At 35.6% G+C, this 25,093-nt stretch overlaps 1 protein-coding gene and 2 pseudogenes across 9 annotated transcripts in view; 1 reads left to right on the top strand and 2 right to left on the bottom strand.

Moving 5' to 3' along the window:
• The window catches only part of PAN3 (poly(A) specific ribonuclease subunit PAN3), a 119,995-nt gene that overhangs the window by 16,633 nt on the left and 78,269 nt on the right, over positions 1 to 25,093 (top strand). For all 9 annotated transcript variants that reach the window (XR_009691418.1, XR_009691419.1, XR_009691417.1 and 6 more), the window contains exons 3-4: positions 136 to 202; positions 2,054 to 2,124. Coding sequence is in view for 6 of the 9 variants with exons in the window: in XM_061133728.1 (XP_060989711.1) it covers positions 136 to 202; positions 2,054 to 2,124 (138 nt within the window). In the remaining 3 variants the exon portion in view is untranslated. The remainder of the gene's footprint in view (positions 1 to 135; positions 203 to 2,053; positions 2,125 to 25,093) is intronic.
• LOC133049608 (centromere-associated protein E-like) lies at positions 11,319 to 13,656 on the bottom strand (annotated as a pseudogene).
• On the bottom strand, positions 17,066 to 19,244 carry LOC133049610 (centromere-associated protein E-like; annotated as a pseudogene).

Below are 25,093 nucleotides of genomic sequence, written 5' to 3'. Positions count from 1 at the left end.
AACGTGAGCATGTCACTGACGTGAACGATCGGTTGGAGGGGTAGATACAAAGAGGGTCAGTCTAAACCTAATTGGTTGAATATTCTTAATTCTGCATTCTTCAGTGATATTATGTATATATGTTTTAATTTTCAGAGAATGACTAATAGTAGCAGCTCCCCAAGCCTTCTAAATGACAGTGCCAAGCCATACGCAGGCCACGGTAAGACTCGATCCCTTTTTCTTTTATAGGTATGTGTATTTCTGACTCTAAAAACAATATATCCACGGTAGAGATTTTGAAAATTATAGATATAAGGAAGAAAATAGAAATGATCTATTATCTTCACACTCGGAGGTAACTGTTAAAATTTGGATAAATATATATAAACACACATAAAATACACTCAAGTATATGCATAATAATACTTAAGATCACATTAAATATACTTTTAAAATATAGTGTGAGTGTTTCTTGATCATTGTAAATTGAATCCCATTGTTTATTTTCATAATTTACTTTTTTTTTTTAAAGATTACACTCCAATATTGGATTATGTGTATGAATCTGTGTTCATATTTTGAGTTATTTCTTTTGGAAACATTGTTAGACATGAAATTACTGTTTTAAGGTTATGGACATTTTTAAGACTTTTGGTACAGAATTTCCTTTTTGTATCCTAATTCAAAAATAAATGTTTCTTCTGTATCTTTCTGGATCCTATTTTAAAAATAAATGTTCAGGACTGCTTTTTTTAAAAGTATGTTACAATTGAATATTGGTTTAAACAGTTGTCTATAATAATAAGAATTTGCATGTTGATTATTTCTTGAGATAGACATTTTATGTATGTGTATCAAGTTTCTCTCACTACTTGGAAATTTCAAATTTCTTTCACTGTAGGAAAAAGTAGCAACATTTTAATATTGAATTATTAGAAACAGATGTGTAGCATTATACTATTTTTGGTGTTCCCATAGGATTTATATGCTGACTTGGTCCTTTATACTATCAAAGGTAGCATAAAAGATGAATAATACCTATTTTTAAGAGTTTGAATATTTAATTACATAAAAATCTAGAGTTTTAATATTTTATTAACTTCTTTCTCTTTGCATTATTAATTAAATTAGTGTTAATTCTAATGAAGGACTAGACCCTGAAAATCCAGACACAAGAAGCCAGAGAAATACAGCAGCAGTTTTATGTACTGCATTATAAAGAGATTTAAGTCTCCTTTAAATGAGAAAATTTACTGTATTTTTTTAGGATTTCACAGATAGTTTAATGAGAAACATAAAATTAACTAAAGCTCAGAAATGAAGATAAAAATATTTGGGTGCATATCATGCATTCCTTTTCAGAAACTCATTCTGATTTGCTAAGTGAGAAACAATTTAGAGATACACTTTTGTTTATAACTTCTGGCCACAGAGTAATGGAACTTTGAACCTTTAAAATCTTTGAATTTCATGTTAGTATTTTGAAACATTTAATAGCCCCATCTTTAAAAATTTAATTTGCTTTATCTTTTTAGTATAACTGTCAAAAATGGTGATAAACTTAACAGTATGGAATACTCTGCAGGGTAGATGGTTTTAAGGCCTTGCCTGAATATTAAAATCCAAGCCCTATCTCTCAGTTATGTTTAACTATTTGACTATCTTCCCCTCACCCCTGCCCCTTTTATATTTCTTATGACTTGGTCTCAAGAACACAGACTACATACAGGTAGACTTCCTTCATAAACACATTGCTAATAACATGGTTAAGATTGCTTTTTTTTTTTCTATTTTATTTTTCTTTTGGTTCTGAGCAAATAGATACATCCTGATCTGTATAGTTGCTGAATAAATGTGTACTGAATATTGGCTGAATGAAGTATCCTCCAGTTTGTGTTTCTTTTCCCTCAGAAAATATTTGAACATCCTCTGTGTGTGAGCATTGAGTTTGATATTGTGCAATATGATTTTTATTATTATTTATTATTTATAAGCATTTGGGTTAAACATCTATTAGATTTGTAGGTTTCCTGAGTAGCCTGTGTGGAAACTTATGTAACTTACCTTCCAGATCCTCTAACTTCACCTGCTTCATCCTTGTTTAATGACTTTGGTGCCCTCAACATCTCTCAGAGAAGAAAGGTAGGTGCAATGGACGTTTACATGAAACTAAATGGAACATAGGGGTGACGGGGGTGTTGCTGACATAATGGTCATTGTTCTCTGAAGTGGGGGAGGACTGGAATGTTCTTCTTGCCTTTTGTTAACCTTCCTTGTTGTATATCTCTTAAAGGAGAATTTTGTTTGATCTCTGTGTATGATCTAGGGACTTTCTATGGGAAGGAACTAAATTCTTCTGCTTATTTTTGCTCATTTAAAACAAAATCTTAATGCATTCTCTTTGTAAGATAAACATCTTATTTAATGTTGTAGTTGCTGTTCTGTGACCCGTTGTAGGCATGTTAATCATCTTTTTATTTTATTTTCTGACTGCTTTGTCTAAATTTCAAAGATTTCTCCCCTAATCTAAACTTCTCATGAAAAGGCACACTTAATCTTTAGCTTTTCATAATTGGCCCAACTGTTTAAAAACAGTTTAAAATCTCTTCATATTAGACATTTAATTTTATTTGAAATTGAGGTTGAATAGATTTTGAAGTACCTCATAATAGTTTATTATAGTTTGATGCCTTTGAGTCTTAATGAGAATCATTATGTTAATAGTAATAATAATCTAGAGGAGGTGATATTTTTGGTTAGGAATAGCAGCTGAATATTCAGGAGGTTGTAAATTTGGTGGAAATTACTATGAAATTACAACTAATTCAGTTTCCTAAGTAATGGGAGAAAGATTAAAAAGAAAAGAATGTTAATTTTAGAAAACTGATATAAGCTTAAGGTGCTTTTTAGGAAGTATCTGTTCAAAAGGTAGAATTCAATGAATTTCAAGAAGACTGGATAAATTCAATGGATTTCAAGATGTTCTCTAGACAAAAAAATATGGGGTCAGGTATAAATTACATCAGTACCCTCATGTACCTACTATTATCTCCATTTTGAAACAGATGAGAATAAGTATGTAATTACAACATGCTTTTAAGAAACATTGGACACAAGCAGACTCATTGGTGATGATGAGAAGTGACAGTAGATGAAGCCTGTCACTGTAGCAGGAGATAGGAATGTGCTGGGTAGCAGGTCCAACCTAGACGTAAAGTTACCTGAAGCTTCTTAGTGTCGGGAAAATTAAAAAGCCCCTAAGTGGTTTTAAGGGTCTCTGCAGTGGCCTTTTCACGTTTTTAAAAATAATAATCAGTTAACTGTGGTGAGTAGCATTTCCGATGAGTGAGTAAAAAGTAAAAGTAGAATGGCAAATAAATCCTTAAGTGTTCCTAATATGAGGGCTTGGTGGATTGCATCTTAAAGTTGAAATACATGATTTAGAGCTGCTGACATTAATTTTTGAGAAAAGCAGTAAAAATCCCTGGAGATTGAAAAAAAAGAGGTTATAATACCCATTCTTCTAAAATTTATTTTGGTAAAGGGAAACAATAGAAGGAAATGTTACTAGAGAGGTGAACTCTGTATGTGGAGAGATATTAAAATGTATTCAGATGGAAGAAGTATAGTGAATACTATATTAGTATAGTGAAGGGAGCGTTGGCTGTAATTTTTGAGATCCTGGATCTCTAGCTTTGTGATCTTGGGCCAGCTTCCTAGGCTGTAATATTCACATCTGTGAAATGATGAGCATGGCTTGGATAATTGCTGTGGTGTCTCCCATGTCTAAAGTTCAATGACTGGCTGAACTGAAAGGACCTATGTGTCAACATCTACTTAGAAACTCAGATTCATATGTTATACCTTTGAAGGACCATATTTTCTTGCCATTTACCTTTGAAATAATATGTAGAGACATAGAGGTTTGTTTTTTTCCCCAATAGTGGGCTATATACTTAGCAGTCTATGAGTATAGGTTGCATATGTTTTTAAATTGTTAACAGCTGAGAAAGCTTAAACTTCCTTTGTATTAGAAAAACTATTGGTATGAGAGTATTGCATGCTGTGAAGTAAAGGCACATGGAGACTTTGTCTGTTCTTCTGTTGTAGTAATTTATAATGTCTGTTTAATGACGTAATTTAGTGGAAGTTATTCACATTTATGTAAATATTTAATCATAATTCCAGGTGATCTAAGTAAGCTATCATGATTACTCAGTGACATTTTATTTCTTAACGAGATTGGAAAACAGGTGTTTGGGCCATACTTACTACTGTTTCATAGTTAGATAAATAATTTTCTGAAAATCTCAGTTGGGCCGATCCCTGGGCTGCAAATGCTGCTTTTTGCCTCTGGAATATATGAATTATTTGAATCAGGTCAGTCAGATATTTTTATTGTGAGCAGTCTTATTTTGGGCTATGTGGAACATACAAGAAGAATCAGCTGATATTTTTTCTGCTTTCCTCAAATCTAATTCAAGAGGCAGTGCATGAATCTACTAGAGAAAATTTACAAAGCAGTGTATTAATCTGCGCAAATTTAAATGTGTGGTGATTGCTGCATAGCAGAGATTTCTCTAGATCCAGAAGAGTTTGTGGAGAAAAGATGTTTGAATTGTGGTTTTGAAGATGAGGAATATGGGGAGGCAGTGATGCTAAGCAGAAGGTATTGTTTGATTGCAAGTAGAGAGTTCGTATCTTCAGGAAATTTTAAAGTTCTGTTCTACCACAGATGAACTGAGAGACTATGGCTGAGGGCCTTGTATCTGTAAGGACTTGTTGAAGTAAAATGTGTGCTGTGAAAAAACAGTACAGAGATTCATAGCTGGGTGAACCTTTGTTTGGGTGGTTTATTGTTGTTAGACACATGAAGAAGAGCTGTATACTAAGAATATGTGCCTTAGGGCACTGCTGCTCATGGTGTGTTAAGAGGCCGCAGCTAGAAAGAAGTTAAAACGTTGAAAGCAAATGTTTAGAAACTTCTGTAACAGTTTGATAATACCACAACATCCAAATATGTCATCATTTTCTAGTAGTTCACTTGTATTTTATAAATAATGTATAGGACCATGATGAATAGGAAATATTTTAAAAACACGATCTTCACAACTGGTATTTGAGAAGCACTGATTTTTTAAAAAATTTTCTACGTTATGAACATATAAATAGGAAAAGTACCATTATTTGAGGATGTATACAGTTATTGGCCAGGAGTGATGGCAGAAGAAATTGAATTATGGGTGTATGCTCAGTGGGAGAGATAAGCCCCCCAGAACACTGGAGCTGGAATTTTGTTGAAAATGGGAGGTAATATATTAGACATCAGTGCATGAGGAAACTGTAACAAGGTAGATAGATCAAGCTGAGAACTGGTATGACAGAAAAGCACCTGAGATCCACTGTGAATCACAGATGTGATCTGGACAGCAGTAAAACTTTCTGTCAGAAATCCTCAGGGACAGTCTCTTTAAAACAAAGTCTGATGTAAAGAATACAGATATTTGTAAATGACATGATGACATCTGCTAACTATTCTTGCTAAGCTGTATGACCACCGATGGTTGAGATAAAAGTTCCTGCAGAATTTGTGTCTGGCAGTTTTGGCTTCCCGCTGTTTAACACTCATGGTACTTCTTTGCCTTCTTTTTTAGTCATCAAGTCATTTTTGTATTTAGCTTTCTTACCTTCCCGAATTAAAGCAAAAAGGCTCTGGTGCTTGTCATTTACATTTCTTTTGTTTTAATTGTACTTTAGTACAACATTTCAGTCAATGTGCAGTTTTTACCTGGGCATTTGTATTTTATCGAAGTTTCTAGTAGTGGGATAACAGTTTCACTTTTGTAAGTTTTTTAGGTTTTAACACCAAGTTAAATTCTGTGGGATTAGAGGACAGAGACTTGTGAATATCATGTTTATTTCTTCTGTTCCTGATTGTAAAGCTCTTTGTTAGGATGGGAGGAGGCCAGCGTATCTGCTCCTGGCTTATTTGTGAGGAGACGAGGCTGGGGTTGGCCTATCTCCAGGTGATTCCCCCAGTCTCAGTGTGGAGCTTCCTCCCCACTGTTCTCGATTTCAAGAGCATCTTTCCCTCTGTCCATCATCTCTATTACAAAGTTTTCTGAGATGTATATTTTGTGATTTCTGATTACTTTGACGTTTAAAAATTTTTGTGTACATTTCATGTTCTTCAAAAGGTGACTTTTATGTTACGTACTTTTACATAGGGAACCAAATAGGACTGACAAACTGGTGAGAGCTAAAATGAATTTGGAGAAATCTATAGGATTGTGGCATAGACAGTATGGGATGTAAATCCTTCCTTAATCCTTCAGATGGTTAGACTTGCTGAACACGAAACCAAGTATTGGTCTTGGGCGGGGAGGGGTCAGGGGGAAAATGAGGAGAAAATGGAGAAGACATTGAAAAAATAAATCTTAATGGGTATCACAATACAAAGCGTCACCTGTGAAACCATTTCTGAACATTTAGTATATTCTCAGATGTTGTTTTACTTAGTATTTAGATTTCCAGGTGAGCCACATTGGGATCTTTTCCCCATGAGTGTTGTACAGGAATGTTCCGACGGAAAATTGTGTTCAGAATTCCAAATTAACACCCTCTGAGCTATTCTTCTGTTACGGAGTCAACTAATCCTCTGTTCACCTCCTCTTGCTATATGCCGTTGGAAACGTGCTCAAGTTTTAGATTTAGGGATATGTATGGTATACTTGTTGGAGTTCAGAGGAGCATCCTGGTTCTTGTTTGTAGCTTGCTCAGAGCTCATGGTGAGTTTTTATTTCTAAGAGCAAACTGTTAGGAATAGTAATAATTCAGTAGCGTTGGACAGTAGTCAAGATTTTAGAGTTGGAAGTTGGATGCCAGGCAGTTTGAATTGAATCTCCTAATCTACACTGATTGGGTCTTTAAGTTTAGTTAAACCTTTTTGTATCTTCATTTGCAAAAGGAGAAAAATGTTACACTTAATACCTGGTTTGTTGAGTTGTTATGAGGACTGAGTGAGAAATGCCCCATAAACGGTAGCTATTATTGGTAAAACATGATGTTAGTCAAACCTTTCTAGTCTTGTTTGGGAATTGTTTACTGTTATTAAATGAGTGAATATTTGTCGCTGCTCACGCTGGATCAGACTGTGTTAGTTACCCTTTGGAAAGACCTTCTCTTGTAGTTGCTCTGAGAATGTTCATCTTCTCTTTGAAATGTTCAGATCCCTCATCCTCCAACATTTTTAATTTTTCACTCCTCCCCACATAACTGTTAGCTTCTCAAACGTATCTGTCAAATTTGGTGAAAGTACATCAGATTTTCTCAGTGATGCCTTGACAGACAGAAACTTGACTTTATTTATGTTGACAGTGGTTTTCTATATCTGTTTCAGGTACTATGGTAATTCTTTTATAAAATTAAATGTTTTATAATTTCATTATCTCATTTAGTTACCCCAACAGTTCTTTGAGAGACATTGTTTTTTCCATTTCACATATTGGGAAATGGGAGATTTAGACACATCAAGTAATTTACTTGGACTACTATAGATAATATTTAATTACATTCAGAGAAAAACAAAAATCTCTTTAGGAGAGAATGAGAAGCACTGAGTCTTCTATAAGGTGAAAAATGAAGTAGCGGAGAGAGAGACCACTGGTAACATGCTGAGGAGGAGATTATAACATTTACTGACCTATGCCTGTCTGTTTTTTCATTTATGTGATTATCTCAGTGTAAGTTTTTTACACAGTATAAATTTCTAGGGAAAAATACAAAATCAAGCTTTTAATAATTGATAGATAACTTTTCAGAAATGCTGCACAAATTTGTATTTTTACTCATGGGTGCTGATTTTTCAGTAGCCTTGAAAACAGATGTAAAAATCTTTCATTGTTATTTTATAGTCAGAAGCCCTGCGCTGTTAACATTTGATTACTGGTCCTGTTGAGCTTCTCCTTCATGCTTTTTGACCTTGGATTTTTTTGTGTGTGTGTCCTTTGCTTATTTTGGACTTCCCTGGTTGGTGGCTCAGACGGTAAAGCGTCTGCCTACAATGCGGGAGACTGGGGTTCAATCCCTGGGTCGGGAAGATCTGGAGAAGGAAATGGCAACCCACACCAGTATTCTTACCTGGAAAATCCCAAGGACAGAAGAGCCTGGTAGGCTACAGTCCATGGGGTGGCAGAGAGTCAGGACACGACTGAGCGACTTCACTTTCACTTGCTTATTTTTCTGTTGGACTATCCTTCTTAAATTTGTTGTAAACTGTTTGTTTATTAGATACTTAAGCATCTGTGCTCTTAGTTCTGAAATGTCATACTGAATGTTATTAAGTACTTTAAAAAAGAATGAAACATTAAACTCATTTTTGTTAAAATAACATGGTAATTCCCTGTCTGATGAATTGGTGATTTTATATTGAAAGGATTGTCATTGTTTTTATGGAATGTGAATCCACTAACATTTTTATGGCTAATGACCTACAATATTCAGCTTCCCTTAGCAAACAGTTGAGTTTTCTCTCTTATCTGCATATGAATCCTCAGACTTAAATGTGCCATTCATCCTATTGTTTGTAACCCCAGTCTATTCTTTACTTAAAATGATGGATTAGATTAGAAACTTGTTTATAAAAATGATAGTTCCTGTAGAAAATGACTCAACCTTGAGTTAACTTTCTTTCCCTCGTAAATCAAGAGTCATCCAGGATAAACTTCCAGAATTGTGTTTAGATAGAGGTGTGCTTTGGATAGAGCAAATTAAATTTTGTTGTAACAAGCTAGGAGTTCAGCCACTTATTTTCTGAACTTTATTATAATTGGTGCTTCTGTACAGTGACAGCTTGCTTTTGTTAAGAGTTTTCAAAATTGATTATTTCAAGGGAATTTTGTTTTATTGATTTTTAAAAAAATCTTGTGAGTTTTTGTTTTGGAGGCTTTTTTTTTTTTTAAGATGTGTGTGGTTGGTTGGTGTTTATCTCACTACTGTATTTAAACACATGAACTGAAGCAGCATGGCTTTTGTATACAGTATTTAACACTGTTGTTGCTGCTCAGTTGGTAAGTCGTGTCCAACTCTTGGCGACCCCATGGACTGCAGCACGCCAGGCTTCCCTGTCCTTCACCATCTCCGGGAGTTTGCGCAAACTCATGTCCATTGCTTTTGATAATAATCATTTAGCTTTAGCTTTTGGGATTTTGAGTTGATTCTTACCTAATAATGACAGTTTAGTAAAACCATGCTGCATTTGCCACTGCATTTGGAAACTAATGCATTTAGTGGATCATTCTGAGATATCCAGAATGGCTTCTTGACACTCTACTTCGGGCATTGTATTTACAAAGCATTGTAGCTGATGCTAAGAGCTTGGTATTACTGATGGTTCATCTCTGTTCTCTTAGGAAGTTGGGGTCAGGAATAAATGAGTAAAGATCAGTTTAGAATTTTCATGCACAAACATGCTAACCTAAGTTTAAAGCTAAATTTAGCCAAAACTATGTAAGTTTTCCCAACTCTATTTAATTCTCAAGATTTGCTTTTCTTGTGTTTTGAAAGTGGGGAGGGTAGAGTGGCTTAATAAAGTCTCTGCAGCTGTTGTTTCTCATTGATCCCATCCATGCCAGTTAGATTCAAAGAAATATTAGTTTAGAAATTTGGTCATTTTAGGAGTAGCTAGAATAATGTTAATATTGTAATGTTAACATTATGTTAGAATGTTAAGGAATATTATAGAATGTAGAATAAGTTTTTTTGGATTGAGGCAGAATACCATCGTTGAGTACAAGCTCTGCAGCATGACCTTATGACCTTATGTTAGTTTTGAGATTATAGGCAGATTATTTTAGTCTCTCGACTAAGCCCTCCTTCTCATCTCTAAAGTTGGTATTATAATCCTGTCTATCTCACAGAATTTTGAATATTACATAATATTAATGCTGTGAAGTGCTTACCATAGTGCATTGTGCTTGTCAGACGGTGGTAGTTTCAGTCTTATGCTGCTTACAGTCTTACAGTTTAGAAACATCTGTTTATCTGTTTCTCAGTGTTGGATTACTTTTGATTAACCACTACTTAAAGTTGAGTCATAGTAAAGGGCCTTGCTGAAGATGTTCTGCTTCATTTCAAGATTGAATTTAAGAAAGGGGACACATAAATCAAAAGGGAACCTTTTGCTCATAAGCAAATAGGCAATTTAGCATGATGATTGCTTTTGATAAGACACTAAAGTTAATATAAAAATTTTTATGGTTATTGCATGTGATAGTTTACTGTAGAAATAACTTATGATTTAAAACAACATTACTCACACTTAAAAGATTTTAATAACGTTGGCATGGTATTTTATTTCTCTACATCTTGTTTTCTGGTTCTATTCTAAAGCAAAAGAATAAAAGAAGTTGTAGTTTGGTGTTCCAGATCTTTAGAAATTAAATGTGGTCTTAACAACTGATCTCATTTTTGGTGGCATAAAACTACATTGTAACATTGAATTTTAAAAACAGAAGTAATGACTGCTTTTAGGCTTTCTTAAATTTATGTAAATAATATCTCAGGCTTCTTCTCCCAAGATTTTACTCAGTAGAGCTTAAAAAATATGTTTTCATGTGTCTGTGTAACTCCTGTTGTGCTACATTTGATATGATTTGGGTTACTTTTTACCTAGCAGTGTCCTCTCTTTTCATCTTCTCAACCTGTGTATGATTTCTGTATTGACTGCACAAGTTAAAAGGCCTTTTTCATTTACAGATGTTTACCTGCCCATGAGTCTTTAATAATGACTACCTGTTTTTCCATAGACCCACTTTCTATAGACCTAGTCACCATCCCATCCTATAACTGGCTTTATTTAAACAATGAAAAGTGAGGGACCTAATATATTTCTGTGAAAAGCCTGCAGTTACTGGTAATGAATGGCAGGACAAAATGCAGCATGATCTTTGAGGTTGACTTGGTTTTGCTTTTGATTTTTAAATCTTTTACACATGGAGAAAATTGAATGGAGTCTAATTTATAATCATTTATAGTTTTAGATTTAAATTAATTAGGTGTAGAAGCCTTTAAAGTCCAGGTGTGTCAACACACCTAATTAACTAATAAGTAGAGGTAGTTCCCTTTATCTATACGGAAATTAGCTAATTTTAAATATTTGATTTTGATTTTAAATAATCAAATAGTTTTAATCAGTTAGTCTATTTTTTCCCAGTGGGTTTAGATTAACCACTGATGGTTAATGTAAATGTAATCATACATTTAGTTCTCATAATAACAAATATCTAAGCCACCAGGATGTTTAATTAATTGAGGGAAGACCTTTGTGAGTCAGAAGAGGTGTTTTTTTTGTTTTTGTTTTTTTTTTTTCGCTTCAGTAACTTTATTCTTTATAAAGCATGTAAATAAATAAAACTGTTCAAGTTCTAAAGAATTATCACGTTCAAGAAGAAGGTCTGTTGCTATCACCATTCTAGATTATGGGAATTCGTCCCATTCCTTCATCTTCCAATTGTAGTGGCAGAGTGGAAACTGAACTGAAATTCAGTTGGATTGTGACATGACAGCCAGGGGTTAGACACGTAAAGACATAAACACGGACACTTCCGAACATCGAGTGCTGGGCCACCAGGAAGGGGCAGAGCAGTCTCCTGAGTCCTGTACTCAGGCACGTTACTTCCTGATGACGTGTGCCAAGGACCTGGCTGGGGATCCACGGTCTCTGCTTCAGGAATTTGTTTTCCTGTACAAAGGCCTAAACCCGAGTTATCAAAATAGTGAAGTGGAGGAGGTCCTGGCAGAGACTTTCTGTGTGTTAGTTGCTTAGTCATGTATGACTCTTTGCAACCCCAAGGACTGTAGCCCACCAATCTCCTCTGTCCATGGGATTCTCAGGCAAGAATATTGGAGTGTGTTGCCATTTCCTTCTCCAGGCAGAGACTTTGATCGGTTATCAAAAAACCAAGATTTCGGTGACTCCTTTGGTACAGGATCTTAGACATTCCGTTCCTTGCATTGAGAAGACATACGGTGTCTCTTTTTAGAGGGTGTCCCACTCACTTTAGGAGACTTCGGAGAATTCTCACAAGATACTTCTTTGTGAACCTCTCTTTGTTAAGAGAGGTTCTCTCCTTCCATGTCTTGACCTCACTTAACAGTTCATTCTTTTGCTTTACTAGCTGTTCCTTTTGCTGCTTTAACTTGGAAACTTCCTTTTCTAGCTGTATGTGTTCACTTTTCAGAGTAAGAGCTGTAGTGCTTTGCACAATGCCACTGCCATCTCCACAGGTTAAGGGTTTATTTGAAGGCTGAGTATCAATATGTTCTGATACCATTGAGGTATCTTGGGCCTGTTGATTTCTTCCAAGATTTTCTCTTGATAGCCTTATAAGTTCTTTTTGATATTCTGCAGTGGCTTTTGTTGAAGCAATTTCCTTTCCAAACTCCTTGACACTTTTCATCTTCTCCAGGTCTATTTTCACCAGCTTCATTTTGAGATCTTCAATTTCTTCTTTATAAGGCTTAGCTCTTAAAGCAGCTTTGTCCTGAAGTACTTGAATCTTTTGTTTTTTTTTCAAGGCATTCATTTAATTCATTAACTTGCTGTTGAAGTTTTGCTGTTATGTCATCAGTCATCTCGAGTTCTTTCTGCATCTTTGTAATCTTGCCCTCCGTATGCAGAGCACTTTCTTTAGCTTTCTGTAGTGATGTTTCCAGCTCTTGAATCTTCTCTGTGGCTTGCTGTGTAGCTCTTGATGTGACTTGAGATTGCCTGCCTTGTGTAGTAGGATTAACAAGGGCACCAGAGGCCAGGGAGAGCTTCAAAGTTTGGTATAAACTTTAAATAGTTTTTCATTGTTCTCTTTCATTGATTTCAGACTATGCTCCCATTCTTTTGACTATGGTAGCATTTCTTTCTTCAAACTCTGTTAATTCATTCATTATAGGAATTACTTTGCTATGATAGAAGTTATTCACTTGACAAATACCATCATTTTCTTTCTGGATGACATTTTTAAACTTTTCTATATCAAAATGAGCATTTCAACCACTCTTCCAAAAACTGAGTCATTTCTTTTCTGTTACTTAGTACTTGCTGAAATTCAGTCTTTATGCTATGGAAATCACTTTCTGAGAAATCCTTGAGAATTTCTTAGATATGTAGATCCATGCTCTGGCTCAATTTGAGGTCCCTTGATTCTCTGGGTGATAACATCATAATCTTGTTGAAGGTGCTATATTTCCATTAGCAGTTCATTTTGCTTTTCCACTTCATCAGTAAAAGCCATTTCAAATTTATTGATGGATTCATGTTGTTCTTCCTTTGTCCTTGCAACATAGCTTAGCACATACTGAAGTTTTGTCATGACTCAATGAAATTCCATGGAACACCTCTGGTTTGCAGTAAGAAGTTTCTGGATTTGTTTGGTTTGTGGATATGGAAGTGAGTGGTTTGCTTTTACTCTGACTGAAAGCTCTTTTTGGGTTTCAATTTCCTTCTTTAAGTCAAGAGACAATCTATTTAAACATTCATAGTGATTATCCATCTCTGAGTATCTCTTCAGAAACTCTATCCTAAAGCACTTTTCTCTCAGGCTTCCTGTAAGGTGTTGGTTTCCATCACATAGTAACTTTTTTTCATATTTTACCTCTTCGTGGTTCTGTTGATCCTTTTTCTGTAATTCATCTTTTGATTTATTTAAATCCTTTTGAATATTTGAAATCTGAGATTTTTTTCTGAAACTCTCTGAATTTATCAATAGTTTCTTGGTGTTCTTTCAGATGCACATGAACAATTTTTAGTTGTTCTTGTGCTTCCAGTTCTGTAACTATGGTTCCTTGCAGGTCTGCCTTGAGTAGGTCTCTCTCCAATTTGAGAGTCTCTAACACTCTCCTTAGGCTATCTCTTTCTTTCATTACAGATTTCATTTCTTCAAGGTTTTCATGAAGCTTCTGAGCCAAATTTAAATTCTCCATTTCTATTTTATTCATAGTTAAGCTCTGGGCCTTAAATTCTTTCTTCAGTTGCTTAATGTTAAACATTTTTTTTCTGTGTCTCACTAATTTCTTCTTAAAAAGTGACTGTTCATTTACTGTCAGTTCTTGGACCTTTCCTTGTAATTTAGCATTTGAATTTTCTAAATTCACTTGCATATTTGGTATTCTGTCTTCTCAGAGACAATCCCTCTGAGTTTATCAATAATTTCTTGGTGCTCCTTCAGATGCACCTCAACTATTCTTAGTTCCTCTTGTTTTTCCGGGTCTTTAGCTTTTGTTTCTCTGAGGCTTTCTCTGAGTTGATCTCACTCCATTTTGAGGGTTCCCTCCATTCTTCTTAGGTCATCTCTTTCCTTAGTAACAGATTTTATTTCTTCATCATTTTCATGAAGTTTCTGAGTCAACCTTAACTTCTCTGTTTCTGTGCTTTCCAGGACTGAATTCTGGGTCTCTCACTGCTTCTGCAGTTGCTCTGTTTGATACATATATTTTCACTGAGATAATTTTTTACCTTAAGAAGTTGATGTTCTTTCTCCTGAAGTTCTTGGATCTGTGCTTTTAAGGCAGTATTTGTGTTTCTAAATTCATTTGGATATTTGATATATCATCTATCTTCTCTGAAACAATTCCTTTGAGTTTATTTATAGTTTCTTGGTGCTCTTTCAGATTCATTTGGGCAGTTCTTAGTTCCTCTCATTTTTCCAGGTCTCTACTTGTTGTTTCTCTTAGGTTTTCCTTGAGCTGGTCTATCTCTACATTGAGCGTCTTCTCCGTATTCCTAAGATCATCTATTTCTTTTGTAACAGATCTTATTTCTACAAGATTTTCATGGAGTCTGTGAGTTAACTTCATGTTTTCCCATTCTGTATTTTCTAGAGTTGACTTTTGGGCCTCAAGTTGCTTCTTCAAGTTTTCCATTTCACATATTTTTTCCCCGAGTCTCACTGACATCTTTCGTCTCAAGACATTGATGTTCTTCTTCCTGAAGTTCTTGAATCTTTGCCTGTAAGTCAGCATCTGAATTCCCTAAGACCCTCTGGATAGTTGTTCCTTGATCTGTCTTCTCTGAACTATTCCTTGTGTTGATGGTTTCTTGGTACTCCTTCAGAAGTATGTAAGTAGCTTTTAGTTCTGCTTTGATTTTCAGTTCTTCAGCTATAGTTTCTTTAGTTTTCTTTGAGTTGGTGTCTTTCCTTTTGAAGGGCCTCCTGTACCCTTTCCAGTTCATCTCTTTCCTTAATTATGGTTTTTAATTGCCTTGACTTGCCTTAAGTTTTTCAGTCAACTTGAGCCTTTGACTTTCTTTGAGCTGTTTCTTTAACTGTTTCAGTTCATTCATTTTTTCCTGAATCTCACTGATTTCTTTGATGGTAATAAATTGTTTCTCATAAAGCTCTTGCATCTTTTTCTATAATTTATCATTTGCTGTTTCTAATTCCTGTTGAATGCATGATATTTTAGTTTCTTTCTCTGATAGATCCACTCTCAGTTTACCAATAATTTGTTCTTTCAGGTGACAGTGAGCAACTTAAGTTCCTCTTAGGTTTCTAGTTATTTAGCTGCCATTTCTCTTAAGTTTTCTTGGAGTTGGTTCTTTTCAGATTGAAGAAATTCTTGTAGCCTCTGCAGGTCAGCTCTCTCCTTAGCTACAGTTTTCACTTCATCATGACTTTCTTGAAGTCTTTCAGACTATACGAGCTTTTCCAGTTCTAGCTTTAGTAGTGCTGAGTCTTTTTTTCTAGCTTTAGTAGTGCTGAGTCTTTGACTTTGAATTGCTCCTTCAGTTGCTCATCTCATTCATTATCTTCTTAGTCTCATTGTCTTTTTATTTCATATTGAAAGACTGTTCTTGTTTGTCTTGAGATGCTTGGATCTTTTCCTTTAGATTTTCTTGAACTTCTGCTAGTTTTTCGCAGGTCCTAGAAAGCTCTTCTTTTTTAATGGTATGGTTCTTTTCTTGTGCAACAGTATCCTGTTGTTTTTTAAATTTGTTTCCAATAATTCTTAATTCTTCCTGGTTTTCAATGGTCATGTCAATGTTTTCTCTTAGGTCAAGTCTTCAGTTGTTCCTTTTCTGCTGTAATACTCTCTAACATTTGTTGCAGTTCATTTTTCTCCTGTGTTAAAGAAAATATCTTTCTCTATTGCTCAGTTAGCTCATTATCCTCAGCATCTGCAATCAGAGCTTGGTTTTTTTGGTTTCCAAATTTTGGCTTTTATCTATGCCAACCATCTTTTCCTGAAATTCATCCCTAGTTTCTCCTGAGTTTTCTTCTATGTGTTGGAAGTTTCTTCAGAAATTTTAATTTTTAGCATGCTGTTTCTTGGTGTTTTTTCAAAGACTTAAGAGCATTTCGTAGTTCTTCCTGGGTGTCTTTATTCATGTTTATAGTATCCTGAATGTCATTTTTGAGTTGGTCCCTCTCAGCTTGTAGGCTCTCTTGGAATCATTTCTGATCATCTTTTTCTTGGGTTAAGGTTTTTACTTCTACTAAGGTTTGCTGAAGTTTCTCAGTAATCAGTGTGTTCTCCTTTTCTGTAATGTGCAGCCTAGAATCTCTACTTTCTAATTGCTCCTTCAGCTCTTTGACTTCCTTTAATCTTTCTTGATTCTCAGTTGCTTTTTGCTGAAGTTCTTGGGTTTTGTGAGAGAATTCTGTCTTTAAAGCCTCCAAATCTAAACCAAGTTCTTGAGCTTCTTTAGAGAGATTTCCTATTTCTTGATTCAATTTTGCATTCTCTTCAAGGATTATACTTTTGCTCAGATTCAATATGATGATTTTTAACATCTTTGAATTCTTGATCAGTGCTTTCGCAACTCACCTGGGAAGTTAGTAGGTCATTTTTAGTGTTCCCAATTTACTCTTCAAGTAAACCTTGAATTCTGTTTTCCTTATCAACTACTTCAGAAGACCATTTGTCTTTTTCTAATGTTACTGTGTAGAGCTCTTCAGATTTATCATGTATCTCTTTCCTTAGCATTTCTATTTCTGAAGGTTAGGATTTCAGTTCTGACATCAAATTAACTTCATTATGCAAAGCTTCATTTTCTTCAACTGCTTTATTCAGTTCTTTCTGCAGATAAGTTATTTTTCTTTGCAATTCCATATTAGAGAGCAAATCTTTTGAACTTTGCCATCGATAAGGGAGGTGAGTTTTGTTATTTCACTAAAAGAAGATTGTAATTCTTTCTCCAGATCAACTTGCATTTTCTTTTTTGTTTCCAGCTGACTTTGATATAACTGCATATCATTTTCCATCTGCTTGCATGTACTTGCAAGTTCTTTCATTTTCTCTTTCAGCTTTAGATTTTTACTTCTAAGAAAGGCTGATTCTCTTTTGGCATCAAGAGCTACAGTTTTGGCATCAAGCAGAGTCTGTTTCATTTGTTTTAGATCTTTAGTGTTTTCCAATGAGTATGACAAATCCATTTTCATACTTTCTGACTTCTGAGAGTCTATATTCCTGTAGCATCTTAATCTGGTCTTCCTTTTCTCTAAGCAGCTCTACTTTTGAACTTAGTTCGTTCTCTTGATCTTTCTTTGCTTTTCTTTCTAGAGTTTCAAATTCATCCAAATCATTCTTTTCTCTTAATTTCAATTTCATTTCTTCATTTTCTCTTCTTAACTGTTCATAGTCTAATACCAGGTTATCATAGTTAGCACAAAGTGAATTGAATTCACTTTGACTTAGTAGCTTTGTTACTGGGTTCCATTCTATCTCAGTTAATGTATCAAGAGTGTTACTGAAAATATCAGATTCTGAACAGAGATTTATCAGTTTCTTCTAAACTTACAGCAGCCTTATGTGTTTTTGTTGTTATGTTCATTGGCATGTTAAATTTATTTATGTAGTTTGAGTCCTTCATTTTGTTAATTTTCCCAATGCACCAAGGGACTCTTTGGGTTTTTTTAGCCTTTAATTCTTGTTATACTAGGGAAGACGAGGTCACCAGCATCTGTGTTAGGTTTTGAATTTTCTCAATCTGGACTTTCTGAAGTAGGTCTTTTTCTTCCAAGAGTTGGGCCAGTTGGTCTTTTTCCATTGCCTGGGCTCGAGTCTCTAAAGAAACCTCCTCTAATTCCTTTTTAAGATCCCTTATTTCATTTTTATATCTTTTCAGGGGAGCTTTATCACTTGATACCTCATTAACATAAGGAGTACTCTTTATATATTTGGCAGTGCTGGCAAACTGGAGAGTAGTAAGGATTTCATCAAAAGATACCAGAGTAATTGTGCAGATAATATGTGTTTTTGCATTTCCTCTCAAGGAATTCTGGAGAATTCATGTTAATTTGCTACCTTGATAATTCATGAAACCATCAACTTGTCCATCACTAAGTTTCTTGATCACTTGCATTTCCTCCCAAGGAATTCTGGAGAATTTGTGTTAATTTGCTATCTTGATAATTTATGAAACCATCAACTTGTCCATCGCTAAGTTTCCTGATCATGTGTCCCAAAATAAATAAGCTTTTTTTTGATTTATATTATAGCCTTCCTTGAGTCGCAGACCTTCAGCACTTGTTTGAGCAGCCCTTTCACTGCCTGCAAGATCAACCAAATTCAAATGGGACTCTTTGACAGATCCTTCAAAATTAGAAGGTTCACCTTTCTCTCTACTTTCCAAAATCATCCTAAAAATGGTATGAGAACAGACTACTTCTTTGATTCATTTTTGTAATTCTATAATGCCTGTTCTTTTCTCCTTTTGTGATCTATTTCAAAGCCATTTCCTATGTATAAACAACTTCTATCAGGTCGGCCACATATGCATTCCTGTTGAAGTCTTCCCAAATTATTAAAGGCTTCATTTTTTGAGCATCACAATGTAAGTCTGTAATGGTTTCATTGTATATCTCCATGTAAGACACACGTAAGAGAAATTCCCTATCAGGAAACTTCTTAATTTTCTGTAAAGTGTCATGAATTGCCGTGGGTGTTACTCCCAAATACTCTTGTGAACCCATCATAGTATATGTTTTTCCTGTAGCAGTCTGCCCATAGGCAAATATAGTACCATTTTAGCCTTGGATGGCAGAATCTATGATTGATACCACAGTTTCTTCATACACATTTTTAGTAGTTTCATTACTGTGAAAAACACGATCAAAATGGAAGGATTTACTCCCATCAACTTGATAAATTGTGTTATTGTCAGTTTTCCAGTAAGCTTGAGTATCTTTTCCAAGTGCTTCTTCTCTGCTATTGAGCAGTCGAACCTGCATGTAGACAGCTACGACTCATTCCTTAGCCATCCTGCCTGGTTGGATCCCAGGGAATAGAGAAGAGGTTTTAAAAGAGAAATGAAAGTTGATTTTCAAATAAATACACAGTAAATTTTAGACCAGAGGTTTTTGTTAGTGGACCTCATACTCTTAGGAGTGGCATGAGGTAGGTTGCTGAGTTGTTACTGCATGCAAAAGTCAATGAGTTAATAGTTCATTGAATATTGTCTGAAGGGAGATAATATTTCATATATGTATACTACTGTTTTCCAAGTATGTGAACATGTTCTGAGTAATTAAATGCAAATTGTTGAAAAGGGTCATTCATCGTAACTTTAGATAAATCATCCTTCATTGTTTCTGAGTATAAATAGTGAAAGCATAGTTATTCTGTTTTTGGGATTCTTAAAATTCAGGGCATTGGGAACTTTGTCCTAGGATAACATTGATTTCTCTAGTTTATTATTATTTAATTTGTTTCTCTAGCAATTAGATGGTGATATATAATATAGATTATGATATATAATAACAAGACCTGTAAAGTGTCAAAGAGGTGATGCTGTTTTGCAGTTTTACCTAAAGAATTGTGCTCTGAAAATTGGTCTGTAACCACATTTTCTATACAAGCAGTGGTATTTATAGATTTTTCTTTTGCTAGACTGTAAAATTTTTAGAGGGGGAGAATAGATCTTATCGTTGTGTTTCTAGGAAGGGCAAAAATATTTATGCTGCAATGTTAAGTGAGTGAATGAATGAATGAAAAAAAAGGTGTATGTGCATTTAAGTTTTTGAAATAAAACAGTTCTAAAAATTAGCTTTTATTGTTGTTTCTTTTGATGTAGTCCAGAGACTTTTTTGTTAAGAATGAGAGTGGACTTCGCTTAGTCCTAAACCACTGGACCAGGACCAGAAATTTTGAAAGGCCAGGGCTTTGTGGGTTATCAGTAATGGCCTTGAAGGCTCTGAGTATTTAGGGCAAGGTAGAAGGAGTTGGGATGTTAACTGCTTGAACTTCTATCTTTTTGGGGGCCGGGGTGGGGCTGAACTTCTTTTTTACTATGAACTGTTACTTATCCAGATCTTTCCCTGACATTTCTCCAGAACTTTATTATTGGAAGGGTGGTCACCAGACCAGCAGCAGCACTCAGAGTCCCAGGAGCTTTTTAGAAATGCAGTCTCATACTTCACTCCAGGCCTTCTGAGTTAGAACCTTCATTCTAACAAGATCCCCAGAATGTTCCTTCCCTGGTGGCTTAGCTGGTAAAGAATCCACCTGCAATGCAGGAGTCCTGGGTTCCACCCCTGAGTTGGGAAGATCCCCTGTGGAAGGGAACGGCTACCCACTCCATTCTGGCCTGGAGAATTCCATGAACTGTATAGTCCAAGGGATCACAAAGAGTAGGACATGACTGAGCGACTTTCACTTTCAGAATGTTCTTTGTGTTCATGACAGTTGAGGAGTGCTAGTCTGGAATACATTCTCCAACTTTTTCTTCTTGAAAACTTTTGTTCAAGCCCTAAGTTTATTTTTTAAATGCCCAATAAAAAAGGGTAAAACTATTTTCAGCTATTTTATTGTGCTGTTTATTCAGATTTTGTGAAGAATGATAAAAATCAGTCACTTTTGTAGTGAATCTTGAGACTTAGAGTAAAAATTTTATGTATTAGAGAAAGAGACAAGGTATATGTTCTCAGTTCAGTTCAGTTCAGCGGTTCAGTCGTGTCCGACTCTTCGTGACCCATGAACCGCAGCATGCCAGGCCTCCCTGTCCATCACCAACTCCCAGAGTTCACCCAAACCTATGTCCATTGAGTAGGTGATGCCATCCAACCATCTCATCCTCTGTCGTCCCCTTCCCCTCCTGCCCTCAATCTTTCCTAGCATCAGGGTCTTTTCAAATGAGTCAGCTCTTAGAATCAGGTGGCCAAAGTATTGGAGTTTCAACTTCAGCATCAGTCCTTCCAATGATTATTCAAGACTGATCTCCTTCAGGATGGAGTGGTTGGATCTCCTTGCAGTCCAAGGGACTCTCAAGAGTCTTCTCCAACACCACAGTTCAAAAGCATCAATTTTTCTGCGCTTAGCTTTCTTTATAGTCCAACTCTCACATCCATACATGACCACTGGAAAAACCATAGCCTTGACTAGACAGACCTTTGTTGACAAAGTAATGTCTGTACTTTTCAATATGCTGTCTAGGTTGGTCATAACTTTCCTTCCAAGGAGTAAGCGTCTTTTAATTTCATTAAAATGAATGAAATCACCATCTGCAATCACCATCTGCAGTGATTTTGGGAGCCCAGAAAAATAAAGTCAACCACTGTTTCCCCATCTATTTGCCATGAAGTGATGGAACTGGATGCCATGGTCTTAGTTTTCTGAATGTTGAGCTTTAAGCCAACTTTTTCACTCTCCTCTTTCACCTTCATCAAGAGGCTCTTTAGATCTTCTTCACTTCTGCCATAAGGGTGGTGTCATCTGCATATCTGAGGTTATTGATATTTCTCCTGGCAATCTTGATTCCAGCCTGTGCTTCCTCCAGCCCAGTGTTTCTCATGATATACTCTGCATAGAAGTTAAATAAGCAGGGTGACAGTATACAGCCTTGACGTACTCTTTTTCCTATTTGGAACCAGTCTGTTGTTCCATGTCCAGTTCTAACTGTTGCTTCCTGAGCTGCATACAGGTTTCTCAAGAGATTGGGGATTTTGATGTTTAAATGTTGACCTGTGCTTAGTCGCTCAGTCATGTCTGACTCTTTGCTACCTCATGGACTGAAGTCCACCAAACTCCTCTGTCCATGGGGATTCTCCAGGCAAGAATACTGGAGTGGGTAGCCTTTCCCTTCTCCGAATGTTGACCTACTAGGAGGTAAAGCAGAAAAGCTGGTTACTTACCAACAGCACATGACATTTCAGAGTGCTTCCCTTTCATAGTAACTAGCAGACCGGACTGGCAGGAGGCTGTCAAGAGTGGAGATCAACCAGGAAGCATACCTTTTTATTTGACCATCACGTTCTAAGATTGGTTTCGGAAAGGATTGCTGGAACCTAAGGGAAAGAGAAGGAGAGTTGTGCTTCTCTTTGCTTTGGGGGAGGGGTTTGGATCTTGTAGGACACTTAGGGGCAAAATAATGTTTCCTATAAAATTGTGTTTGTCCTTTATTTCCTCATCTTCCATTAGTCTTTTCTATTTCCTGTAGCCCCTTACTTTCATTTAATCCTGATAGTTGCTTTTAAGCTAGCAGCCCTTTCCCCAACCAGGCCTTCACCTCTGTTTCTGTTGAGCTGTTTCTGTTTCTGTTTCTGTCCTTTACCTACATCAGTGGTCCTCAGATGTGGACAGTTTTGTCCCCCTGCTCCTACGGAACATCTGAGATATTTTTGGTCATGACTGGGGTAGATGCTGGTAAAAGTCCTACAGTGATCCAGGACAACCTTCCCCAGCAGAGAATTACCCAAAGTCTGTATTGCTGAGTTTGGGGAAACTCTAACCTGGATTTATAGCTGGAGTCCATGAATTTGTCTGTGCCTTTTTAATTCTCATTCACAAGCTTTCAAGAGTTCCCCCATGGAATGAAGTCCAAACTCTTTGGCAAGTGATAGAAGACAATACATGATTTTTTAAAAAATTGCTTTCAAGCCTCATCTTTTGCTCTCACGGTTGGCCCTCTGTTAATGATAGATTGAAAACTTGTAGTTTTCCCCAACAACACAGTTCCTATATGCTTCCTCAAGTGCATTTTTCCTAGCCTATAATACGTCTTTCTCCCTAGCTCAGTCTGTTTTTTGTTTTGTTTTGTTTCCTATCTAGACACACTCCTCCTTCAACACTGCTCAGACATTCATCCTCTCTGTGAAGGCTTCTTTGCCTCTCTTCTTCTTTTGGTACCTTGATTACAAGTGTATTTTTAATATCACAGTGAATGTTCAGTTTGCACAACTTTGTTACCTACTAGGTTATGTCCTCTTTTGGAGAGAAAGGTGTGTGTTTTAGTCGTCATTGTTTTCCAAGCACTTGATACAAAGTAGGCTTTCACATGCTTTGTTGAAAATACATTTTCCTTCAAGGGATAAATAATAGTTCAGATACTTTGGAAATAGATGAGACTTTACCGTAATTTATGTTATCTGTAATGGGACTTCTGTCTGTCATCTTCTTGCCTCTACATTGTGTTTTGTATTGCTGCCATCTTTCAGGTGTCCTTTGTCTTTTGTTGCTTATAATAGTATTTAAATGGTATCACTACCTTAGACCTTTTCATTCAGTATCACATGGAAAGTTTACTTTTGGATTGGATTTTAAATCCTTGGCTGTTTATTGAAGAATTTAAATCTGTAATGACACAAGTTTGGTGATCTCTTCTACCTAAGAGAAAAGGCCTTGGGCTAATTAAAAGTTTTGGGCGTGATGGGGTGGAGGGAGAGGAATAATAAATTCCTCTTTGGAGAAACAGAAAACATATGAGAGCTGTTGGGGAGGGAGAATCATACATGGATTCATTTAAACCTTTTTTCTTTGTTGCTTAATGAACTACCATAAGAATAAATTTCACTGAAGTGGTAACTGGGTCAAAAACAAGTCTGGATTTATGAAGGATCTAAATAACAAAGGAACATTTAAAGCAATAATTCTCTTGCTTTCAAATGTGTGACTGGAATTTGGGTGTCCTTATATAGATCCTGCTTGACAGGTTGTGATTTTGTTTAAATAAATATTCTTTGATGTGTTGAACTTTTTTGATCAGATAATGTTTAGACCAGACATTTTCTAAAATACAAATTTTAAATTAGTGAAGGCTTAATTAAGGCTATATTATTTTTGCTGTATGTCAAAGCCTCATTTGTTGTGAGCGATGTTATTAGAAATAACTTGCTTTAAAATTCTTTCATTTGTAATTTGGTTGTGAAGAGTATATTTTCTATTCTCATTCACAAAAGTTGCCTGTGATGTCGACACAGAGAGTAATTGAATTGGCTCAAGATTGCACCGAGGTGAAAATATTGTAGCTTCATGAAACTTTACCCACTGCTGTAATTATTGTGTAGATGGGTAGTCCAGTTGCTATTCTAAGTTTAATTTCTGAAGAAAATTAATTTTAACTATTTACTTCTGCAGTCTTAAGACAGAACAATGAGTGAAGACATATTTTCTTATTTTAAGTTTTAAATTAGATAGCTTCCCAAGAATATATATCAGTATTCCTTAAAGGAAAAAAAATTGCAATTTCTCTTTAAGATGCAATTTAGTACAGATTTGCTATAATTAATAGAAGGAAGATGGTGGAAACTGTCAGCCAACCACTATTAAAATTATTTACTACCTTTATTATAGTATTATCCAGTGACTCTTGCTCTTATTAGATGGTTTATTTAGTATCAACCTGTTCAAATTACTGAGATTTATAAGACCAATGAAATTTGTGTCTTTTTTTAAAGTCTGAGATTATTTCTTTTCATTGAGTACAAGTTGAAGAGCGCCTTATGATAGATCAGTTGGTACTCTGTCCTAGTTTTAAAATTGAAAAAAAAAAAAAGTCCATTCCTTAGAAATTAGCTGCTGCTTTTAAGTGAGTAGTTCTCAGTAGGAAATAAGGTAGTGAGATGGGGAGCAGAAAAAGATACAGCATGAAGAATTTTGTTACCTGTATTTTGTGCCCTTGAAGCCATTTCTTCATAATTGCATTGAGCATAGGTAAGTGCCAGTGGAAAAAATTTGGAAAGCCTTTACTTTGCTGATAAGTTAACTTCTGTTCATTAAAGTCTTAATAAACTCAGATTATAATGGATTTCACTAAAACATCTGTTGTTTTCTGTAATATTGTTCTTAGGACTGTGGGTTCTTTTGGAGATGTGTATGTTCTGGGGTGGGGATGGGGAATGGTGGG

The sequence above is a fragment of the Dama dama genome, chromosome 30 (genome assembly GCF_033118175.1).
Source record: "Dama dama isolate Ldn47 chromosome 30, ASM3311817v1, whole genome shotgun sequence".
NCBI classification, from domain to species: Eukaryota; Metazoa; Chordata; class Mammalia; order Artiodactyla; family Cervidae; genus Dama; species Dama dama.
This window is presented reverse-complemented; position numbering and strand designations above follow the sequence as displayed.